The 25,801-nt window shown below is 37.3% G+C and overlaps 1 protein-coding gene across 4 annotated transcripts in view; it reads right to left on the reverse strand.

The window, feature by feature from the left end:
- Nucleotides 1–492: 492 nt before the first annotated feature.
- OPA1 (OPA1 mitochondrial dynamin like GTPase) overlaps nt 493–25,801 on the reverse strand; it is a 73,932-nt gene continuing 48,623 nt past the window's right edge. For all 4 annotated transcript variants that reach the window (XM_075202268.1, XM_075202265.1, XM_075202267.1 and 1 more), the window contains 12 exons: nt 25,133–25,197; nt 24,380–24,456; nt 22,503–22,668; nt 22,172–22,324; nt 21,746–21,854; nt 20,782–20,861; nt 20,560–20,700; nt 19,807–19,923; nt 19,280–19,373; nt 17,043–17,153; nt 3,311–3,379; nt 493–3,177 (listed from right to left, as the gene is read on the reverse strand). In XM_075202268.1, the coding sequence (XP_075058369.1) occupies nt 3,315–3,379; nt 17,043–17,153; nt 19,280–19,373; nt 19,807–19,923; nt 20,560–20,700; nt 20,782–20,861; nt 21,746–21,854; nt 22,172–22,324; nt 22,503–22,668; nt 24,380–24,456; nt 25,133–25,197 (1,178 nt within the window). In that variant the 3' untranslated portion in view covers nt 493–3,177; nt 3,311–3,314. The remainder of the gene's footprint in view (nt 3,178–3,310; nt 3,380–17,042; nt 17,154–19,279; nt 19,374–19,806; nt 19,924–20,559; nt 20,701–20,781; nt 20,862–21,745; nt 21,855–22,171; nt 22,325–22,502; nt 22,669–24,379; nt 24,457–25,132; nt 25,198–25,801) is intronic.

A 25,801-nucleotide genomic window follows, 5' to 3' on the forward strand; every position in this document is an offset into this window, starting at 1 on the left:
AAAGAAAGGTTTAAGACAAGACGCTGGACTGTTCTGAAGTGTCCAGCAATGAGTTCATGTGGTGAATGTATCAGGCTACGAGTTTCCAGCGGGTTTGAAAAGTGGAGATGCTGCCTGTAGGAACCAATCAGATTGTAGCTTTCATTTTGTTGACTGTACAAAATAAATAACTAGATTCTGATTTGTTGCTATATCTCCACTTTTCAAACCCCCCAGAAACTCGCAGCTTGATAAATCCCATAGAACACCTGTGAAGAGATCTGAAAACATCAGTTGGGAGAAGGCTCACTTCAAAGCTGGGAGAACTGGAACAGTTTGCACAAGAAGAGTGGACCAAACTGTCAGTAGCGTTAAGGAAATAAAATATACTGCATGTCCAGTATATTATGTTATTTAAACTAAAATGGTTAAAAGACTGGAAGGAAAGAGTGTTTTATACTATAGCTCAAGAAATGTTTGCATAATACATTTTACAGACAAAAAAAAACAACCCACTGTCAAAATGTTTTTATTTGCTTTTCAGACAAATTACAATAGCATTTAATAAATACCCAGGGTTCCTTTAAGATATCATGCTGTATACATAAGTTATAAGTGCCACAAAATTAATTTATTACAACTTATGTATTTCAGTCTGAGGGCAGCCCGAAAATACAGAAGTTCGGCACACTGGACACACTCCATTCTACATGTGACTGACAGTTAAATGTTGTACCTTGTATCTAGATTATACCACTTCGCCATGGCAAACAGATCTAAAGATCTTGGGAGGATGAAAGCAACACAATATTTGGCCATTTTTCAAAACTGCCCATTCATAAATATTTTATAAGTTACAATTAATGAAAATCTGTGACAGGCAAGCGTAAAGTGTGTTTTATTTCTGATAAACGAAAGACGTTCAACCAACAAAAGGTAGAAGGGTTCTGGTTGTTAAATTTGATTACACAATGAGGCAAATTAGAGGAAAATGTCCAAAGAAAGCTTACTTTAATATAGTCTGAGTAAGATGACTCACTTCAAATAAAGCATTTCAAGAAAATTATTGATTGAAATAATTTTCTTTTCAGTTATGGAATGGATTTTTAAATGCGTTTTTCGAACATTTACATGGGTTAAAACTGGGTGCCACAATATCCACTGGCGCACTTGTTCCATTTCTTCTCTTTTGTCGCATTTAAATGCGTCAATATGCCTCCAATGGTCGCTAAACCACCAAATGTTGAAGTGTCTTTCGTTGTCACCGACTCCTTCTCGTAATTATTAAGTTATATAAAGTTTGAAGAGTCAAAAATTAAACACTTTTCAATATAATCAATTTGCAAACAAAATTTAATTTGAATCTTCTGTGAGTCCAATGAAGCTGTAAAAAAGTTAACCAGTAAAATTTGTTAAGTGTAAAAAATGTAAAGTTTATAGACAGCAGCTTATAGGAATTGTAAGAGTTAATCACGTTTTGATTTTAACTTTTACGTTTAACCTTTGAAAATAATTTAAATATGTAAATGAATACACTCCCAAATTTCATATATAAATATATATATGCACAATACCAAGAAGAACAGGGCTCATTCAAACACTCCATATTCACTTGGGCATATATATGAAAACTGGTACACAGGAAAAATTTGTTGTAATCCATAGCAACTAGTCAGATGTTTGCTCTCGTTTCCTATGAAAAAAAAGGGAGTTAGAATCTAACTGGTTGTTACACGTTACATTATCTTTTCCTGTTTACCAGTTTCCGTAAATGTCCCTCAATATGTTATCAATAGGTTCTGTGTCCATGTTGTACAACACTGATTAATAAGCTGCTGCTCCATAAATAAAATAATATACTATTTCTGAGAGTTAACCAGTGTCTTAATTTGCCATTCAGGGGCAACAATAAAAAATATATTAACAAAATACAGATTAAGTGCATTGTATATAATGTCTACCACAGCTACTGCTGTATAGTGAATAATTCTACAGACATCTAGATCATACTTGCCAACTCTCCCGGAATGTCCGGGAGACTCCCGAAATTCGGTTCAGTCTCCCGGGCTCCCTGGCATTTCTCCCGCATCCTGGATTTCACCGAGAATCACGTCAAATGACGCGATTTTCGGTGATTGACGCCATTTTGGAGGGCGGGAGGGGGCGGGACGAGACCAATAGCGTCATTTTGGCCCCGCCCCCCACAACGTAAATGTTCTCGCGGGGGGCGGGACCAAAATGACATGTTTGGCCTCGTCTCGGCCCCTCCCGCCCTCCAGTCACGCCCCTTCTCCCGGAAACTTGTTTCCGAGAGTTGGCAACTATGCTCTAGATGCGACAGTCAAAAATACAAGAAAATAGGATGGTATATTTCACCCACGTTTTGCTACAACATCATTGAACCACAGAAGTCAGTTTGAAGAATTAAAAGTAATGGAACCATGATTAAACAATTGTTCCATTTCAATGTCTCCCTAACCTTTATGGTAATGCAAAAGAAATGGATATTTTGATGCTCATTCAGAAAAACCTTTTGCACATTATTGGCAGCAGTTTTCAAATAAGTGCTCTCAAGGAAATCATTTTTTTTTTAAAAAAAACCCACATTGTAATTATTTCAAAACAAAATTGTGACGTCAAGGGATTTAATATGTATTAGATATAATCAGTGCAAGGAAGTGCAATCCAGTATTCAATAAATTAATTCCAAATACAATTTAATTTTTCAGTATACTTGAGGCTTTGAAGCAAACAGTTCATACTGATTAATCCATGCTGTACTGAATTGGCTTAAAATTCATTGTTACATTTTCTTTATTGAAGCATATTTCATATGAGGACAAGTAATGGGATATAAATAAATACAAAGGCTGCTATAATTTCATGGACAGCGCTAAAGAAATCAAGTGGTGCTAAAGATTTAAATATAAATGCTAAAATGACATGTTTTGCCCCAGATTATTTGCTTATGTAAAAATAACTTTGTAAATGTGATGAAGGTACAGCACAAACACAGGACAGCAGCAACAGGTAGACATGTCTTCACTAGAGACCTTTACACACACTTAACATTCCTCCAAGTAGCCAGTTAGCTTTTCTGCCTTGTGTTTGATATAGGAGAGATCGCTTCAGGAGTTCACTTTGTGTAGAAAATTCATGAATGCCCAGAGTATATTCATTCTCCCGTAAATGAACTATCTAAAGGGAAGAACGTTTTTAAAAGGAGAAGTTATAAATCAAATTATCACCACACCCCTTAATGAAAACATTATTGTTATGAGAGTAAAGAATTATAAACAGGTCACAATAAGTAATACATTAGGAGGATTACCTAGTTACTTTTCTTGATGAAGGGCTTCAATAAATGCTTCAAGCTTTTCCTGGATTTCTCTTACTTTTTCTACAGGGGGAAAAAGGTAAATTAGTTCAGTTGGTTAGTGATCAAATCCACTGTTAAGCGGACCCTAAGCGTTGAAACACTTAACGTTTATGCTGTAACATACACTTGTATTGGAAAGGCAAAGGGGGACAAAGATTATTTGGGTTTGAACTGTCAAATAAATTTCACCATACATAATGTAACACTTAAAACAGTTCTGTGAAAAGAAAAAAGGGTTTTTGAAGTGGACTTTTCTTCACATTTTAGGTCTTTGGGGCTTAAACAAGTGCAAAGAACTAGAGTTAGGTTTCCCTAAAATCACGTGTCTGGGCTACACAGCACCTGTCCCTCTAAATTACAGAATGGATGACTATCAACAATCACTAATCCTTGCTTTCTCTTTTAACCTAATATCCTTATTCTCCACATAAGAGGTGGAAATTCATACCAGTCAATCCAAACATAGTCAACTATCCAGATTTTAGATAGAGAATCAAAGACTTTTAGAAGCCAAGAATCAATCTGGCTAATATTTAAAGAGATAAAAGTCCCAGAGCAAACACAGATGCTAAAAGGGAAAATATAAAAGTTCTACGGAGTTTATTCTCACGATCCATAAATATTCAGTATATAAAAACGGGTATAACTTATTCCACAGAGTACTATATGTTTTATTTAATATTACTATGAGCTGCAATTATATTTGCTCACCAGGGTAACAGATCAGTGGTTAGGGGTGCTGACTATATCAGCGTATACTGCCATCGGCATTATAAGTAAAGTTAGGACCTGCGTTTTAAGCCTGGGGATATATTATAAGTTTTGTTTTCTTATTATACACATACACTTTGTGGCCACTTTATTAGGTACACCTTTCTAGTACTGGGTAGGACCGCCCCTTTACCCCTCAGAAGAGTTTGAATTCTTTGTGGCATGAATTCAACAAGGTGCTGGAAACATTCCGTAGAGATTCTGGTCCGTGTTCACACAATGGCATCACACACAGTTGCTGTAGAGTTGTGGGCTGTACATTCATACTGAGAATCTCCCATTCCACCACATTTCAAAGGTGGTCTATTGGATTGAGACCTGGTGACTGTGGAGGCCATTGGAGCACACTGAACTTATTGTCATGTTCTTGGAACCATCTTGAGATGACGTGTGCTTTGTGACATGGCCCACTATTCTGCTGGAAGTAGTCATTAGCGGTCAGCAACATTATATTTATATATCTATCTATATCTATAGAAACACAGACACACACACACACACACATATACGTACACACAATATATTTTGTATGGGTTTACAATTGGTTTTAATGGTAAGTGAACTGTGCCAACTTTCCTCTGAAAACTGTTAGACTACTACTTGGCTTTAACAAATAACTTCTTAAAATATCAGCTCTCAGACTTTTGCTGTATTTAACAAGACTTTGACAAAACATTTTCAGATTAAGCCACATCTCAGTAAAATGTACATATAAAAGTCTATTTTCATTAACACACAATCTAAATTCTGTATGGCTTTCAAATAATTGTTAAAAGTTTGAAGAGACTATTAGCACACAAGAAAGTGTTGGACCCAAAGTTTGTATCTGTAGATTTGTGGTCTTTTGGTCATTTAGTACTTCCTCTACCCCCTGTCTGATTAGAGTCATTTGCTTACCTATTTCCCAATCAGACAGCACCTGAGCACACGCACCAACCTCTTAAAATAAATCCACAAAGGTTCCTGCTATTTATTGCTTTTGCTGTTTAGTTAGACTACACAGAACAGATAAATAGAATAAAACCCTGCAGTTTAGGAGGGAGATGTAAATGAAAGGACACTGACACATTAGGACAGTGTGCAAACGTCCTGTACATAAATAAGCTCAAGGTCTACTTTCTAAAAGAGGAAGACGGATACCACCCACATGACAGGAAACAGCAGCTGGCTGGTACGGGTAGAATTTTGTGCTTATCCTGTACTGGCAGTGTGATAAATAGCTGAAAAGCCCACGCATAAGAATTAGAACCATAAAGGTGTATGCCACCTGCACAACACTCTTATTACACCATCAGCAAAGGAAAGAAAGAAGAAGTTTAACATTTTCATTATTGGGGAGTTGGAGAATTGTGTGACGTGTAGCATGATTCAGTTACTATAACTTCAGTTAAATCATTTAAATAAATACCTTTTTATATAAAAAGGCATTTTATGTTGTTCATAAAATGAAACAAAATAAATCAAACCTTGATGATTATTATTAATCTGTGTTTATATAGTGCCACCATATTACAAAGTGCTTTACAGAGAAAAAATTTTCATCCACATCAGTCCACTCACAGTTTGTGCTGACCACCGCGCCACCCGGAATAATATTGTGTACAGTTTCATACAATAAATATGGTGGCATAGTTTTGGCACATATAGCCATTTATGATCGTATACAAGTAGGATAATAAAGATTATAGTATTAACAGTAATCTATATATGTCTCTTTTCATGCATGCCGAAAACTGTACATTTATTATTAAATGTAACAAAACTTGTACCAGAAAACTGTCCCACATACACAAATCCCTACTCTACATATAATGCCCAGTCATGTCACCAGGTGCAATTGTAGGATTAGTTTTAAAAATCTGTTGCAACAATTTGCATAAACTGACCTCCTCTTTATAACACCATGCTTAGGGGAGAAAAAAGGCTCACTTTAATAAGCATGCATTTTGCCCTTACATATCAGTACAATGTTATCCACAAGATTGCTGTACTATTATTTACCTGCATGAGTGGCTTTACTGCTGCATCAAGTTCACACACTTTTCTAACTGCTGATAACTTAGGAGTGAAGAAAGGAAACCACCCAGGCTGCCCACAATGAGACAGAGCATCAATTATCAAGTGGAAAGAAAGATTTATAAATGGGATGGCATATTCTGTTCCCTAAAGACAGTAAAACAGATGGGGAGTGAATGGTCAGTCAGCAGGGTCAAGAAAACACAGTGGCTGAGTCCCTTGTCTAAAGCATGCATATTCCCAGCACAAGAAAAGGGGTCAAGATTGTAACAGTATGGCTGGGTGCTGGAAAGAACCTTTCTTCCATCTTAATGGGTGCACTGTTCCATCCGTTACTAAATACAAATACTGTCTCTTACAACGCTGTTAAACAGCTATAAATATTTGCTTGTCAGTTGCTTTTAATGCCTACTCTAGGGAAAAGCCAAACATGGTCAAATAGGATAACTAACATTGATTGTTGGGGCTATAACAATTATGCAGAATTCCCACATTCATACTGAGAATACTCCATAAGTAACACACACTGAATACATGACAATGTGCACTTAAACACTGTAAATAAACAGCGGATGCTGCCAAACCATCACCCAGTCTCCCTCTCTGGTCCAGTTGTTGTTCAAAGACATGTGATCAGTTCAACAGTCATTAGATTTAATGTCAATCATTATCTTCCTCCATTAACATTAAATGGCATGTCTGGTCTATGAAGAATGCACTAAAAGTCTACTTATTAAGTAAGCCAAACTCCTGAGGATCACAATTAATGTTATTTTTGTGTCTCTATTGGAGAGAAGAAGGTGGCTCTGTGTGAAGACTATAAGGCTTTCACTGCCATGAGACAAAGCAGGAGCCCTCTAATCTGCAGGATAGGGTAAACAATGCATTTTACATTTAACCCATTCTACACGGTATCCTCTATACATTCTTACTACTTCATTGGAACCAAAACAGAAAATCAAACTAAACAAAAGCATAAAGTGGTAGATCAACCTGGATATTATTAGCATGCAATAAAAAAATGGCACTCTCAAAGTGGCTCGATGGCCTTTGAAAAATATTTGAGGTTCATGAACCACTGATTGCACAAACCTGGATTATAATGGTAGTGTTTGTGCTTTTCGTGTTGTGACCTCAACAGGGCGCCGTCTCTGATTTGGCCATTAATGTGAATGAGATGGTAAGAAGCGAGAGAGACATGGATACTAGTTGGAAAAAACGCATGTTATTACATGCATGCTCGGCTTACAAACAACTAGTTTGTCTAAGTTCAATTGCTTAATTGGTTTTAGGATCCCTGGGCAGCTGACACCCTGTGCTCCCAATCCATTGCCAAGATACTCACAATAGATTTCTTTATATATTGCCAGAAAGGAAGTCACAAGCTGTTGGTCAATGGTCACATGCTTTCTAATGAGCAGTGTTATTGCACAGTCAGCATGAATTGTGACCATGGGCTGACCCTGATCATAAATAATGTATGTTTTGTAAATCATCTTTTTCAATGAGTAATTGAAAAAAAATAAAAGCGCAGAGGCCTGAAGTATCACACCACCAGGCTGTGTACAGTTGGCACTATACTATATTTGATAAAAAGATCCATACCTGCAACCATTGAAATGTCATGAGACTTTTCCCCATGTTCAGCCTCATATACACATACATTATAAAAACTGATATAAGTTAATGTGCAGGTACATACAAACTTCCTGACAAGCATTTTGTGTCAATTTCAATGCTGTCAGGAGCATTAATGCCCAGTAAAATACAATGGAGTTCTCTGTAAACAGTCATTTAAAAATACATAGTACTCCATGCTGCACAAAAGCAGATATTTGTTCTGGGTGAAGTACAAGCTATTTTTTAATAGTATCGCTTTCAACACCCATGTGTACAAGCTTACTATACAAACAAAAAATAATTCCACTTTGTGGAAAATGTAGTTTATCTATAAAGAACTACTGTATACACCAGTCCCAAGTTGTTGGGAAAATATACAAGGAAAGTAGGAGGAGTATACTGGTCTTAAATTTGGACAGTTGGGAGATAGGTTAAGTAAGGGATATTGGGCTATCAACCACTGTCAGAGAGGTACAATTGAACCAGAATACTTTGCAAAAGAGAATGAGGCATCTGTAATGTGATTTCTGAGAGGTTGTAAAAGTATTTATACTGAAAACAAGATCATACACATAGGAAAACAGACAGGCACAGTGTCATTAAGGAAAGTAATGCAAAAAAAAAAAAAAGGAGTAAATCTTCTCAGGGACAAACTATGTTGCAATGCAAGGGGTGCAAATCAGTTTATTATTTTGCACATAAGTTAAATACTAGCTGTTTTTTCATCTAGCACACATATACTTGATAGCTTTATTTTTACACTGAAATTTAAAGTTAATCTAGGACATGCCCTACCCCACTATAAATCTGTCCGCACATTTTAAATTTACCTCCCCCTCCCATGCAACATGGCTTTTGCCCAAGCGAAAGTAACTCCTTTTTTATGTTGTAATTTCCTTAATGACTCAGGCCCACAGACTCCATTTCATCCGATAGTTACTAATTAATCATGCTTATGACAAGACATTTGTTACTATCCAGTCATCCCAAAGAACTCCATGTCATAATTACAGGCAAACAGCCTTGTCCAGAGTTTTATACATCATGGGATGCTAACTGCTCAATAAGCACATAAACTACATCTGTGTTGAAGTCATTGCTTTAATATACTATGCATGCCTCATTTAATCAACCACATATAAATGGGCTCTTACATTCATCTAAGGGTCATGGAGAAACATAGTTTACTGTCTTTTTAAAGTGATTACTTGTGTTGAAGTTTGGATAGAATGGAGCTTAAAGTAAATCCCTGTTGAAATGCTGGGTCATCCCACATCATATCAACACAATTTTAGAAAAAATTCTACCTTACATTTTCTGATTTCAATTAAATTTGGTATAATAAATGCTGCCATGGGTGTAAAGAAAACCCTGAAATCTTAGGCTGATGTGTACACTGGTTTTGAAGTTATACGGCTTTAAAGTTGCACTTTAACAAAAAACTTGCTTTTAACGGTTTTTAAATTGCATTTGTAGCTCACCTGGTTGAGCTAGAGATATGGACAATGACTCATTTTAACCCTCTTTTTATGGGCTTCCAAATGATATATAACAGCATCATGTTTCAATAAAAATAGAAATGTAACATTTTAAAAATAAAAAATTTGATTTTCTCAAAAAGCCATATTTTAAAAATTTTGAAAAACATCTAAAAAAATTGTTGATACTGTTGTTAATAAATCACAAAAGTTTTATTTTAGGATCATGATGGGATCAACTGCTACAAGAGCTTTCAGTTTTGAGTAATTGATGAAAATTGTATTTATTGAGGCACTACGCATCTGAGAAAAGCAGCAAAACAATATTTTTTTCCAGTTCACTTCATTAGTGGAATGCACTTTCCTCTTTAGGTGTTTGTGGACAGGATTATACAGACAGCGCCTGCTCCCACTTCTGTGCAGGTCTGTAAACTTAAGGGGAGAGATACTCTATGTGGAAAGACACTTCAATTGTGTTGAACAGACCCACTTTTTACAGTGACAGGTTAGGTTTGGGTAGCACCATTCATCCAGAGCAGTAGCACCCAATGATTATGACCTATAGTAAGCTTTATTATAATATATGTGACTTGAAATTATCACAAATGTTTTAAATATTTCAGTATTTAACACACTGTCACTGTACAAAATTTACATCAAATAGATTGCTTAAGGAGATAAATTAAAAGTAATGAACAGGCCTAGATTGTTAAAATAATGAAAATGAGAACAGTCCAAAATGAAAGCTCCTGTAGCACATGATCCCATCATGATGGCAAAATAAAAATAAAAACTTAGGGATTAACAACAAGAACAATTTTTGAGAAGTTTTTTAAAAAAATTATAAATATGACTTTTTGAGAAAATCAGAATTTTGAAAATATTAATTTTTTTATTTCTATTGAAACATGATGCAATCTTATATATCATACGAAAGCCCATCAAAAGAGGTTTAAAATGAGACATTGCCCAACTCTAGCTAAATGCATTTAAAAAAAACCCAAAAAATATTAAAAGCAAGTTTTACGTTAAAAAAGTGCAATTTTAAAGGCGTATAACTTCAAAACCAGTGCACATTTCAGCCTAAGATTGGGGGGTTTTCTTTACACCCATGACAGCATTATACCAAATTTCATTACAATCTGAAACAGTCAGTTTGAAACCCTGTATTGATTTGATGTGGAACGACCCTGCTGAAGCTTAGGAATCATTGATCACTAAGCAAAAAACACACATTATATTCACATACAAGTATAAATTATACATGATTTTCTTTTGCTTTTACCACTGCAGAATTTGTAATTGGTCAATGATACTTAAGCAGCATCTGACCAGTTCTTTACAAACACACACACGTTTTCTTTCAGAAGTGCAACACCGGTATTCGCTGTAAACATTGCTCATCTGAGTGAGCTCTTATTTTATTTTAACCTCTCACAAAACTTTGACACAAACAAAATACCAAAATAATGTAACCTATGTCAAGAACACTTAAATCACATCAATGTAAAGTTGTTATGATGAAAATCTCTCGGCAACAAGTTAGATATTAAATTGGTGGAGATAAAAGTTGCCTTTAAAATAAAAAAAACAACAGGACATGTCTCAACAAGTGTGTTGTGTGCTCTGAATGGAGAGCTGGTCTTTCAAGACAACGGTTGCTGTCTGGGTGATATCAAGGTTTCCTTTGGTAGGGAACGGTAAACAGAGGCAGGAGGTCAGCCACGCTACTCTCCCACAGTTCTATAATCCCTAAATACAGCCTCAAAACCAGCACACTGGTGCCATCTTGTGCTCTAGAACTGAACTAATCAAGAGAATCAAAAACTGTATGAAGCAGATAACAGACTACTAATGTAGTGATGTGACTCAGGGTTTACATGCTTTAGTAAACAATTATATCACAAAAGTAATGTTAAGAGGGATTTTTTTTCTTACATTTACTGCAGACTTTGTTGACATTAAACAGGCTTAGTCACTAAAATTGCATATAGGTGCAGTGAACCACAGCAGCTAGCGTTTATCTGTCTAATCCACATTAATGAAGTGTTTGAACAGTTGTTATAGAGAAGTGTAAATTTTTCAACTAAATGAAGTATTAATGAGTTTTAATGTGTCATATTCACAATGTCTGTACAGTTCGGTTACCGCTATTTATATAAACTTTAATACACTGCATGAATAGTGTACTGTTCTGCAGTGCTCTAGTAAAGAGAGGTTTCTGAAGAGAACATATCAATAAATTGTGCACAAACCCCGCTATAAAGCTTTTTGGCAGTTAATGCCCATTTATAACTCATGTAAATATGAAGTGAATATTGCGGATTTAAGAACTTATGCTGCAATATTTCAGTTGAATGCCTCCTCTTCCACATTGTGTTTACAGGGCAAGATCCAACATATTGTGTATCCTGTAGGTGGTTGTTTTATGTACAATCATTTAATTTGGTCTCACAAGAGGCTGCTAAAAAGTAATCTAATAGGTACGAATTCTACAAAAGCTTCACACTAGCAATACTGCACTTTTATAGACATTTCATCATGTTTTGTATAAAATGCTATGAGTGTAATAATTAAAAGTCTTACTCTTTATAGCTAAGGAGCCACATGAACTAACTTGCTCTTTGTATTATTAAGCTACTCTAATAATACCAGACTGTATCACTAAGTCTGAAGCTAATCAAAGACGCGGTTTATGAAAAACTAATTCTTCGAATTTCTACCCTCCAGCTTTTGAACTTAAGTCTTTTTTCTATAAGCATACAGAAAGATATATTTCCAGTTTGTATTGTGTTATAAAAACCCAAACAAAACCACAAACATTCCTCCTTTTCAATTCCTAAAGCTGCAGCTCTGAAAACACATTTCTTTTTTCTGGGGAATGCCTCTGGCAAATGCACTGCCACTTTCTTAATATAGCAGTGAAACAGATCCTGAAGCTGATTAGATCCTGGTGCCTGCACAGAACACAAAGCTTACACTTTCACAGCTTCAAAGCTTCTCCATCCATTGAGTGATTTATATCTGTGTACTACCTCTGAGTGCTCGCACAGCTGGATATCGCATTTACAGTTTTCAACTAAAAGTGACTCCTAAACCCAGATATGAAATTATTTACTCGCCCTATGTTAACCCTTTAATGTCTGGAAGAGATTTATATGAACCATAAAAGGGAATCAATTTAAAGAATCACCAAAGCAAAAATACAGAATAAATCATGACGAATTAATGTTAAAATATTTGATAACACTAAAGGTGGATGAGCAGATCCAAGCGCTAAATTCTAATTTGGCTCCATGAGCATATGAAGCAATCTACTGCAATACTACTGTACCCAATGTGAAAAAAACATAGGTTTCGAACGTTACTGCTAACAAACCATGTCCTGTTTGAAGTGTAACAACCAATGGTGCTGTTCTCTGAAACTGCTCCTCTCTCTATACTCTGTTGTATTTAACATTGTGTGCTAAGGTGGGATATGAAAAGATAGACAAATAGATTATATATCTTTTATATCTTGGCGCATGAAGTAAATGCTCTATTCCCTGCTTCCTATTGTAATTCTCCTCAAAACGTTTGAAAACTTCAAAGTCAGAATCCTTCACCTTCCTCCTGGGAGGAATATTTGGAGCCTGATCTCTCTAAAGAACTGCAGAAGTCTAAAATTTCTGTGGCTTAGGTGCTGTGGCAGATTCCAATACTACTTTCCAAGGAAGATGTAACATTCACCAACCCCTGCACCAACTTTGCCAGAAATGGGATCAAAGCTGGCACTTTTAGCAAGGCTGCCGAGAGGCCCGAAGGCCCCTGGTTGAGTGCCCAAGAAAGGGAAGGCTGGCTTCGGGTATCCTTGCTCTGTCCCGTGGCAGGTGCGGCGAGCTCAGCAACAGACCGGGCTAAGGATCTCGTCCAGGCTGGCTCTGCCATTTAAGTGGCACCCCCTGTAGGCAAGCACAGCAGCTGACCATCCGCTTCACACACTGCACAAAGGGCGTCAACCATTAAGCAATTTGGAACACTTAAAGCAGGTGAAAAACCTTATTGATGTCCCGCCTCCACACGTCCCAGAGAGGACAGCTGTAGTGCACAACAGACAGGAGAATGCTCTGGAGTCTGCATATGTTTTGCAGTTCAGAGACCAAAGACCCCAGACACTAAACCCACTGCACACACTACTTTACCAAAACAAAACATCTGTTTTTTGCCTGAATCTTGCTCTTTAATTTTGTACCCATTATGCTTTGGTCTTAAGTACTGTAAGTTGAGTGTATAATTCGTAGGTGCTCTTATTTACAAATGTTTAACTCTTGAAACTCAGTTGCAAATATTAGTGTACTAATAGGTTTGAATAAATCAACTGCTACTTCATTAAAGAACACACATTGAGAATTTTCTTTTCCAGTTTCTAATGTGGTTAAACATTTTAGTCATTGTCCATCTTTGTTTTTTAAATAGGTGTAATATATTGTAATAGCTCTACTACTGTGCTTCCCATACCTTACTTATGTGTAAATATAAAGTACAACAGAGCAAACTGAAAATGAAACAAAAGTACACTAAAACATAACCATACATCAAAAAGCATGAACATCAATGAAATAGTTTCTAACGAAAGGAATTACTTGTGAAGATCAAATATAAACTCTGCGCAGGACTGAGGAACAATGCTAGATCTAATAAAATCACTGAGCAACTTACACACAATTAGACACTTTTACCCTAAAACATAATAATGAATGTTCCATAGCAACCATGCTAATTATCAGCAGCAGCAATGAGTCCAAGACACGTCAGACAAGTCTGGACAAGTGTGTACTCTAGATCCCACTGTGTTGTAAATGGCTACCATTTCAGATTGCACAAAATTCAATCTACTTCCATAAGTGGAACTAAAAAGTCTCCTATTGATTCTGAGACATAGATAGAGATAGAGATATATATCGCTATATCCTGAAATGTCTATGGCTACCAGTAAAGGAACACCAAATTAGACCTCATGCGCTGCATGCCATGCAGTTCATTTGCAGGTACACAAAGCTGAAAAACTAAAAGGTGTACAGATAAAAGTTGTAAATAATTAAATCCAGAAGTGTATGGTTTTGTCCAACACTGCATCAACAACTATGAAGTCTCCGGTCCTCCAGACCCAGTTGCAGTAGATCTTAGGACAGCAATATTGAGGTAATGGTGGTGGTTGACTGGAGGAGCCACAACTTATGTGCAGTTTAGCAGTATGGGGTGGAGAAGGCGTTATTTGCCCAGGCAAGTGCATGAAGAAATACATGTTTCTGGATTCTTTCTAATAGACAAGATATACCAAATTGGTGGTTTAAACATTAGATTTTTATACATACGTTAAATCTTTTTCACTGAATCCCATGGGGGACAATGAGCGCCCACCCAATTTTCTCTATCATCCCCGGGGGACACTGGACCATGCGGATGTACCAAAGCTACTCCCTTCGGAGGAGTGATAGTGCATAGCACCCTACACCCAAAACTAGGCATCCTTCACTATAAACAGACTGACCCTAAAAATGTGTAAAGGTATGCACAGAGGCCTACGTAGATATCCCCAACTGCCCAGTCAATTCACCATGCCACACTGCCCACAATGCGGTTACGTTAAAAACAGTTGTGCACATCCCTAACATACCAAAAGTTGCACTCTGACTCATAACTTTTTATTTTTACCTTTTTTTAGGGTGCAGTAAGCATTTCCACTGGAGGACACTGGTAATTAGCAGGAACTCCACGGGACAGTCAGTGTCAACAAAGAAAACTTGCATATCCCTGGGTCTTTTATTGCAAAGTTATCGGTGCCTTCCTGTTGGTTGATGTATGTCACTGCAGTAGATTGGTCTACCTGAATCTGTTTTGCATTCCAGTGCTACAGAATGTGGCTCTGAACTAGAGCGTTTAGCTCAGTTCAGGTTCACATTAACCTGAAACATATGTACAGGTTTGGATATCAACTTGCACAGCAATTTTTACTAAATGTGGAGAATAAGGAATGAAATCAACTCCTTCGTTTTCCTTTTAAATATTGTACTGCAAGACTCTGCTGACATTGTGCTGTCCTAGTATCTGGAAAACTGCATGCACTAAATCATAAACCCCATACTGTCTTGCAGAGTCCTTGTCAAAAGACAATGAATCCTCAATGTCTGAATGCCCTGTTACCTCAACCCCTTCTTGAGAAGAGAATTCAGAATCTATCACTCTCCAGAACTGGAACAATACAGAACTTTGATGTTTCCGCAACTTAGGCGATGAGGACTTCTCCAAAATTTTCATCTACAATCAGGGTCATGAAGCGAACTGTGTAAACACAGAATTCGACTGTGTGAATGCTCGGGCCGGCTCTACCAAATCCATGGTGACCCCAGCAAGACGTCCCTGTCTGATTGGTCACTTGGCAACTTGATATTGAGCCTGATATTTTACACGAGTTTAAAAAGTCACAAATGAAGCTTTGCCAGTCCAAGACCTCCCTTTATCAAACATGCCAGTAAAGGCCATGACAGCAACGGAAGAGAAACAAAGGCAAACACGCAATATGGAAAAGTGAACTAGGTATCAACAGACAAAAATAAACTCAGCAGAAATTGTGCATACATATTACACACAACCCCCCCCCAAGGCAGGACTTCTGGCACAGTGTCTGGTTTATACTGATCTCAGTCAGGGAGACTGTGCATTATACAGTTCACACCCTCCCCCAGGGCCCAACTCGTCAGCAGCCACAGACCTAGAGGGCAGCACCCTGGTGCTAGGACTGTGCTTAGAGCAGGCCTGCCTTTGTCGAGGATGCCCCCATCTGACCGAGATTCTACTGCAGGTGGTACCCATCATGGCACTTCTTCAGCCTGCACCAATCTGCAGCCAGCCCAGTGCAGTGATGGTCTGTCTGCAAGAAACAGGCTGAGGTTTAAGAGGGAGGAACAATTTATTGTTAGAATTATTTAAAGTGCCCATGTTCTAAATGAGGTTTTATAGCCCATGGTCTATTGACCCAAAATGGATGAGAGAGAAATATAAAGCTAACAAAAGCCCCAGCCTTTTGAAGCACTGTACAAGCATCTGTACTGGATCCTAACTGTGAGACAGTGTGGTTTTGAGACTTCTCCATCTGCCATAGCATTTCAATCTCTACATAATAGGAGTGAATGTCAAGTAGTATGTTTTTTGGCTGAACCTAAAAGAAACCTAGAAACAGTTCCACAAGTATATTTCTAGAGGGGACACTTCTACCTGTTTGTAATTACAACATGCCACATCTGTTTATTGCCTTAACTTAGAGCTGATCAAGTTTCTTAATGATATGAACAATATGGTTTTTGGAAATGCAGATTTGTACCCATGGTCAGGGTTTAACATTAGCCCATGGCTGCAACGCAGTGTTCATCAGTGGAAACTGTATGAAATTTATCAATATAAAGTTTAAACAAGCACCAGAGGGACTAAGAATAGGGTTTGTTGCATTTTTGGCCCACACATTATTTGTAAAAACTAGCCCAGATGTGGTTTCTGCTATTGATTGCAATTTTCACAAGCATTTCATAATTATACACTCTGAGTGGAAGTGGGTTTTAAAAGTGTATGCTGGGCGGATGGGAGCAATTTCAACTGCAAGCTATGGATTTTGTGCAATGTTGTCTTCCAAAATGCAGCAGTGTAGTTCAATATAAAATAAGAAACTGACTTCTATTTACAGAAATATATGGCCACAACAAATCTTTATTAACGTAAGCCAACAGTAACAGACGTTAAGGAATACCACATTGTATTTGACTTACTAAGATCTTCTGCTAGTTGGACCCTCTTTCCTGTTAGCAAGTTAACTTTTTTATCCCCGTCTTCAGCAAAATCTTCCAACACCTCCTTTACATTCTTCTCTAAACGCCTTACTGCATGAAAGAGATGTTAGGAACGGCTTAGTAGTAGTAGTAGTAAGCATATATAACATAACCTCAATATCAGTTGGTGGATGTTTGTGAAAATTACACTTTTAAAAACATAAAAACACAGTATTGCAGATGTACTGTATGTGAACATGCCAAACTGTTTATTTAATGTAGCCTGTTTTACCTCAATCATATTCTTGTCAGGGATGAGGTCTAACAATTCCCTTCAATCTAAATTTAAATCTTAATCACACAGGACTTTTTGCAAGTGTTTATTAAAGGAATGTTTTCAAATTTCAAAACAGCTTGTAAAAACCCTCCAAACAGGTAGCACTCTACAGATCACTGACGTCTGCAGCAACTGATCCTATCCATTCCCATTAAACTGTATACAGCAAGAAAGAAAAAAAACAAATAAACCAGCACACAAATGTTAAGCAACACAGTGATGCAACAAAGCCTAAACTGTCAAAATAGATGATCAAATGACACAATGCCACACACTTGTGCAGGTATACTCAATCACTGAACTTAATGAATTATTGGATGCCCCCTAAAGCTGGGTATACACTACACTGTTTTCGTCCAATAATCGGCCGACATACGACCGCTCGTTCAAGTCGGGTCAGTGTGTACAGTTACACGATGGTCGAAAGTCTGCCCAAATGGACGATTGTCGCCTCATTTGGTTGGTCGTACCGTTTAATACTTTCGGTCCAATCTCGTTTCCGCTGTGCAGTGTGTATAAACTTCCGACCGATCCACAACAGTGAGTACGAAATTACAGTCATTGCTCACGACAACATGGCCGTAAAAAGTCGCTAAAGGGACGTCCGCTCTTCCCTTTATCGTTCTAAACAAGGCTAGTGTGTATGCAGTCCATGGACCGAGCGATCGGAGCATCGATCGAATGTAAAATCGCTCGGCATAAAAAGTTGGTCGAAATTTCTGTAGTGTGTACCCAGCTTTAGACATGGTTCAAACAAAGAATTGTTATAGACATTTGGTGCCTGGTAACTCAACTGCTTGAAATATACAGATTAAGCATCTCTTGCCTGTCCAAACTTACACACATACAAGTCAGAGATAACTAAAACCCTGATTTAAACAATACAGTTGAATATTTCCTATGATTTTTACTAAACCAGATAAAAGTGGTGCAACTGTTGGGGAAAGAACATTACTTGGGGTAATCAGATCCACAAGAAATAAAATGGATTTCTGCTCATTATTGCTGATATAATTTCCCTCTGGCTACCTGTGCCTTTTGGCTTGCGGTTTGAAGCCCTTGATGATTGGTCCCACAGATCATCAATTATTTATATAGCACCAGCAACTTCTGTAGCGCTTTAAAATTGGGGACAAACAGTGATAAACAAAACTGGGCAAAACAGACAAAGAGGTAATACGGCCCAGCTCGCAAGCTAACAATCTATAGGATGGGGTGGGAATACCCAGAATCACACTGGTGCTCTGTTAGCTCTTAATAATATGTGTTGTTCTCCTTACATAATAAATCATGAATTGAATATTTCCTGAGTTTATATTTATCATGTCTGAATGCTATATGTATTTAAGTGTAAATAAGCAAGAAAGGCCATCATAGGTATTTTATACACAGTTCACAAACAGGTCGCACGTGCCGAATGCCTTGAAACAATGACTTACAAGGCATTCAATGACCAGAGATACAAAGATTGCAACTGATAAACAACCATTTCATTATCATTATATGCCCTCAGTACAAGAGATGGATTGCTCAGAAGGTACCAATAGATTGTTTTCTCCGAGGAACAGCTAAACAAGTAAAGGTGCCCCCATACAAGGAAGATCCGTCTGCTCTAACCATGAAAATCCTATTGGGTAGTTTGTGTGGTTGTATTTTCCGGTAGTCCCGATCAAGACAAGTAACTTCTAATTAGACGTTCACAAGGATCTGTGGCCATTTTTGGCTCATAAAAACTGTGATTTGTTACTATTCTGGTCTAAAACTACCAGCAGAATTGAGTATGTGACAAGTTCAAGGTAAGATCCTTCCATTATGAACATATTATGTCTCAATATGTGTTATAGGCAATTCAGGTATTATATAGATGCAATACTTGGTACTTGTGTTTTCCAAGCCATACCTTCGGAGTTTGTTAGCTGCTGCCTTAAGGTGTTCGCAGTGATCCCCAACATCCTTTGTATTCTCCAGAAAAGGACCACATCATTGCACTCCAACTAAAATATCAACATACATTATATGCAAAACAGATATTTTCAGACCACAATCCCAATACTTGGTTGTAATATAAAACACATGTTCTGAATAAACAAAATATATGGACTATAACATGAATTGTTTTCCTTCTTTATTGTGCTCATTTGTTTGATATGCAGAGCACAAATCAGATAAGCTTATGTACAGTTCCATCTGCACATAATGGTGTTCTGGCGCCACCTTACCACCAAAGGATGGTAGTTCAAGTATTTTCCCCAAGAACTTGCTCTGCCTTGTTTCAGTATAGTTAATTTCTGTAGCATGTTTCCGTTTTATGACGAGAAAAATCAGTTGTGTATAGGTGTCAGGTATACTTTAAGACCTTAACATTATTTTTAATGGAAAGAACACTAAGAATTGTTAAACGGTCATTTTATATAACAAATGCCTTACCTCGGAGTCTACAAAGTGCCTCTGATAGTAATAAAATCCTCTTCTACAAAGATTACAGTGACCGAGAGCAGTTTTCAAGAAATGCCTTCTGTAAACTTGATGCCACGTATCTTTGATCTAAGGAATTACACACGTAGGATGGTTATGTAAGCTGGTAAATGCAATAGTTTGTCAGCAGAGACTTTTTTTTGTTTTCCTCTAAAGCTAAATCTAGCCCTGGTTGTAAAAGAAGTCCCAGAGATTGGCATTTTACATGGAAGTAAATTGTTGTTTTACATGAATTTATCTGCATACTGTTTTGAACATAGTTTAAAAACACTTTCAAACATCAGGAATTATTTCTTTCAAATACAAGAAAATTAGCTACAACTGTAAAGCATGTTTAAGGTTTTATTTTCCAATCGTTTCTAGTATAAAACCACTAAACCAAAAAAGCACACCACAAGACAAGTGCATTTAATCACTTATGTGAGCACACACAATTCCATTCTTTGTTTTTAAAATCACTGCTGCTTTCATTCACAATAAAAGTGCATAATACCCTGTCATAGGTGATGTAGAAGTCCTCAATATTAAAATATAAATAAGTAGCTTTCTACTCTTATAAATACAGAAGCAGGTGGCATTCAACAGGTTAGCATTACAAATAAACATTTAAGTTTCAATAGTGATGTGAATGTAATCTATTCTGTGAAGAGTCAAAGTAATTCTTATAAGTACATTTTAATCTATCCATCTCCATCTGGTGCTCACCAAAACTGGGTCCACTTCTACACCCCGGGTTTCTAGATTCTTTCTGACAGTGGTGACTTCATCACTGGCAAGATAGGCAGGGTGGTCTTCATTAACCTTCAGCATCTTTTCAAGCTCATTTTTGGTTTCATTTCGAACAGTCTTTAGTGGGGAGACCAATGTTTTAGATAAGTTCAACAGTTGCATGGATGCATGGTTTAAATATTTTTCACTTGACCTTACCTGCTCTGGAGCACGAGACATCCAAGAAAACCATCTCTCTTTCCAATCAGGACCTACCATATCACGTATAACTGACTCAGCTGTAAAATGTAAAATCTAGCATCAGGGAGATCATTTAAAAAGGCTTTCAGTCAACTACATCAGTCAAGGTAAATAGTTACAGATCCAACAATAAAGAATGAATAATGATGGTTGACGAAGTTAAATTGTTGAAATGTGTCAGAGGGATGAATGTCAAAAATCATGAAAGCGCACACCAAACAAGGACAAACGTCATTAGGAGATAGGAGCAATGTCTACAAATCAAAACTGACTGACACGGATAGATGAGACTTTGTAGGATAGTTTCCAAAACCCAATATACAGAAGCCTCAGAATTAGGAAAAAAAAAAACACAAACTGTATTTATACCTCTTTACCCAAACTTTACAAAATAAATAATGCACATGGTAAGACCTTCACAAGGTTAATATTATGGTAAGACTGTAATTAGGGCTTAAGCTCAACAAGACAATCTGGTGTAACGAGCACCAAACATGGATTTTTTAGCCGTGGAAGAAAATAAATTTGAGGGGTTACCTTTTTTTTTTTTTTTTGGAGGTCATATTTGATTGTACTTTCATCTCATACCAACCCATTTACAACTGTTAAAAGTAGTGTTGGATATATGAGGGGAGACAACTCAAGTACACTGGGCCCCAAATACTTCTCTGCACGGTCGATTTAAAAAATAATGGTGCAAATAAAATATAATTTGAAGATGTTCATAGTCCAGATCCATAACTTTCCTATAAACAAAAGGTAAGCAGATGGAGGAGTTTCATAAACACCAGGGCGCGGTCAATAACCTCTCACTCTGAACAACTTGGTTTGGAATTTTGTAAATAATTGTAATATATCTCAGGACAAACAAAAATCACAATGAATAAAGAAACAGGTTTATAGGAAAAACACATGATCTTACTATCTTTCAAGCGACATTGCAGGGTATCCTCCATGAAATGGATGGCTGCATCCCACTGCTGCTTGTCTGAGATGGAACGGTCCTCCAAAGCATTGTGCTGGATGACTCTCTAAGCAGAAAGCAAAGTAAAATTGTGTTTCTTAAAACACGTGCACACAGAAAAATGTTTTAAAGCCATACAAATAAAAACTGTTAGACACAAAATGTACCAGTATTTGATTGTATATCAAAGTCTTTTATAACAAAACACTAACTCTCATAAGTGTCCTATTTGTGGATTTGCATTCTAGTGCGCAACAGAGAGTCCAGAATTTACACCTAAGTTAACTCAGCAGGCAAAATGGCAATTTGCAGCTATTAGATGCCAAAACATGGGAAGACACTGGTCATAGTAAACACTTTAATCACAAATACAAATGTAAATACCAGACTATCTTCTGCTTGTTCGTTCCACTTGTGTCTCTTGATGCTCTCCTCTTTCACAGCCTCCTTTAACTTATCAAAAATATCATCGTGTTCTTTGCCCTTCTGCTCAGTCATGAAGCGGGAGAATTCTTCTTGAAGAGTTTCCCAAGCCACCTAAACATGAATAGACAATACCGCTAAAACTATACATAATGCAGCATCTTAAAAGAGTACACATACACTTCTTTGTGATTTATACAATAAAATATTGTGCTCTTTGCATTAAAGAATATATACATAATAGCAGCTGCAAATCTGTCTCATAGACGAAAGATTAGTCACATTGTATAACCTCCACTGCTTTATGAGGCAGTTGCTTATCAGTCCATTGCTTCAGCTTGATGTCTATGGTTGTGTTGAAAGTGCCTGAGTTCATGGTCTGCGCTGCTGGAAGGTAGATGTTCTCAATCACATGAGTAGATACTCTTTCCCACAGTGTCTTTTGGAGGATCTCTTCCCTGTTAGAAATCAAATATTAGAATGGAAAACATGCATGAATATAGGTGTGTATCTATTCATCTATCTATTCCTCCCCTTGCTATCCATTGCCAACAACCCCATCTCCTCTGTTCATCACGTTCACTGTATGGGTGTCATCATCGATCCCTCCCTCTCCATTCCCCCACACATTCATTCTCCCAAACCTGCCATTTTCACCTTCGCAATACCTCCAGGATCAGGTCCTTTCTCACCTTGGATATAACAAGTCGTCTCATCAACCTTCCCTTTATCTCCTGCCTCGACTATTGCAACCGCCTTCTCCCCGGCCGACCTCTCAAACAGCTCTCCCCACTTCAATCTGTCCTCAATGCTGCTGCTTGACTTATTTTTATCTCTAGATGCTTTTATCTCTTTGCTTCTGCCCCTATGTCACTCACAACACTGGCTCCATGTCCTCTACAGAACACAGTTAAAACTCCTCATCTAGGAAGCCCTAAGCCACTCCGCTACTCCCTAAATCTCCAACTTAAATTCCATTCTACCAGTCCTCCTCCTCACACTTAATTCCTCCTGAGTGCCACCATTGTCGTGTCTGCCTCTCCTCTCTTTCCTTGTGTGTTCCTATCCTATTTACCTGAAACCCTTGACAAGCACCTTCTGTCTGGTCTCCAAGTCTTAGCCCTCAGTGTCTCTAGCCCTGTTTCTCATACCCCCCCCCCCCGGAACAGGCTCGCTTCATACTGGTATGCTCCGCTTTGACCCCATCGCTCCTCTGCACTCCCAGCAGCCAATTTAACCTACCTGTATGTTTTTGGAGTGTGGGAGGAACACAGGAAGAACATACAAACTCCACACATATAAGGCCATGGTCGGCAATTGAACTCATGACCCCAGTGCTGTGAGGCAGAAGTGCTAACCACTAGGCCACTGTGCTCCATGTATGGTTCTGGGGAGCCTTTGTGGTGCAATATAAATAAATGATGATAATATATTTAGTAACCAAGAATGCAGATTTGTGTGTCCGCACCACCAACTGAAATATGGCATCATAGACTAACCTGAGTGCTTGCAGAGTTTGTAATTGATGGCAATTTGTTTTCCACATGCAAAACAGACAGACACCCAAGAAAGCTACATGGTGATGAATTATGATTCTTTTATGACATCGCTTGGCTAGCAGTGAGCTAGCAGCAAGAAGACTAGACACAGAATACAGACTAAGCATGTGGTTGAGGTCTGAAAGCTAAGATTCTAAAATTGGACACAACACTTCTTTCACAGAAGTAGTAACGCAAACACCAACCCCACACATGACAGATGTTAAAGAAGAACTGACAATATGACAGTCTGTTATTTTAGAAGACCCTATTAAATGATTAGTAAATTTGAATTTTTATTAAAACTCAACTATTGTTCTATGCTGATGGTTTCAATTTGGGTAGCTTATTGTGTAGTTCTAATTTTACAAAATTAAACTTTCACTCAGTGCTACTTATATGTGTTGTAAAAGATGCTTGTTATGTCTGACAATATGTGAATAAACTGAAATAGGTATATGGGCAAATCACAGCCTCACAGCACCAGAAGATAAAGAGCATCCAGATAGTTAACCTGGATTTTAATATGAATACATGTCATGCAGAGAGCATCAGTTAACAGCTAAGAAACATCAAGTGCACAATAAAATAAGATTTATAAACAATGAAAGGAACCTAAGGAAATACTAACCAATGTTTTGGTGTAACCTGGGTAAGACTTATAACTTCATCAAGGATTTCATTTTTGGCTTTTTCAAAAAGTTCATTCTTAGAAAACAAACAATATAAAGAATAAATTATTTAAAAAAAATAATCTAAAAGTGTAGAATGTTACATATTCTGTTTGATAGGTTTACTCCGTGGTATAAAACTTATCTACAATAATGAAAATTGCAACTGTCGATTCAAAGAAAATAAACAGCTAAACTCCACTCAAAAAATAAATAAATTAAAAACAAAACAGTTTTAGGTAGAATTACGAGAGATTAATAAAATAAGAAAATCTCACTATACTGCACACCATCCAATCTAAACAGGCTGATTCTAAAATGCCTACAATCTCCTGTTCAGATTGTTACAGGCATTGTAGGACCCAGGGGAGCACAGGTGAGATTTTCTTCTTTTATTTAACACCCATTATTCCACCTAAATAATTAATATTAAGTTTGGGTCAAGCTATCGTTAATGCAAACTTCAGAAACTGTTGGAGTCACACAAGCTTGGGTTATGTGTGATTTTATATACAAAAATCCAAATCCATCTGATCGTGAGGATTGTCAAAAGATTAAAAACATAATATAAGTAAGACTAAAAGGTCAAGAAAGTTGTTGTTAAGATTGTTAAACAGGTTGGATTTCTCTAAACACAGATGATTAAACCACTATGATTTCATGATAGATGAATGAATCTAATATGAAAACTTCAAAATACACTGAATAATTACCCTGTCAAGCTCACGCAATCTGGGATAGTTGTTCTTCCATTCGGTTTCAAGGTTAAATCGAGTTGCTATATATATTTTACAACACAACAGAAGGAACACATTAAAATAACACATCAAGCCATATACACGTGAAACACGTAATTAAATCAAACAAATAGTAAGACCCTTCATATCTCCCACTATTAACTACAGGTCTCAGACGGTTTGTATCAGGGGTCAACTGACAGAGGATTTTGCTGCATTAGGAAGATGACCCGTCTTTTGAGGAGACACATAAAAGTGGGACAGCAGACTGCTATGAAGATTTAGTATACTCTAGTTCATCCACAGATTGTGTCAAGGTAATAAAAAAATAACAAATCACAAATATAAGTACTGCCCCCTCCCCATAGATGTTACAAAGAAGTTGCAGGAGGCATCAGCAGCCAAGACTGGTATTCAAAGAATGAACCATGATACAATGGAATGACCAATGTGGACAGGAGATGCACAGTAAAAATGTAGAACCAGATATATTCTCTTGACTGGAGATGCAGATAACAGGTGGGGACCTATATCTGAGATGTGCACCTGTCACTAGCAGCTTGAGAAGGGCTGTTGCTATAAGAGGCTTTTCTCACAACAGCAGCAAAATAAACCAGATGGGCGCTACAATCAGAAATGGTGGTG

Source organism: Mixophyes fleayi, chromosome 3 (assembly GCF_038048845.1).
Source record: "Mixophyes fleayi isolate aMixFle1 chromosome 3, aMixFle1.hap1, whole genome shotgun sequence".
Classification (NCBI taxonomy): Eukaryota; Metazoa; Chordata; class Amphibia; order Anura; family Limnodynastidae; genus Mixophyes; species Mixophyes fleayi.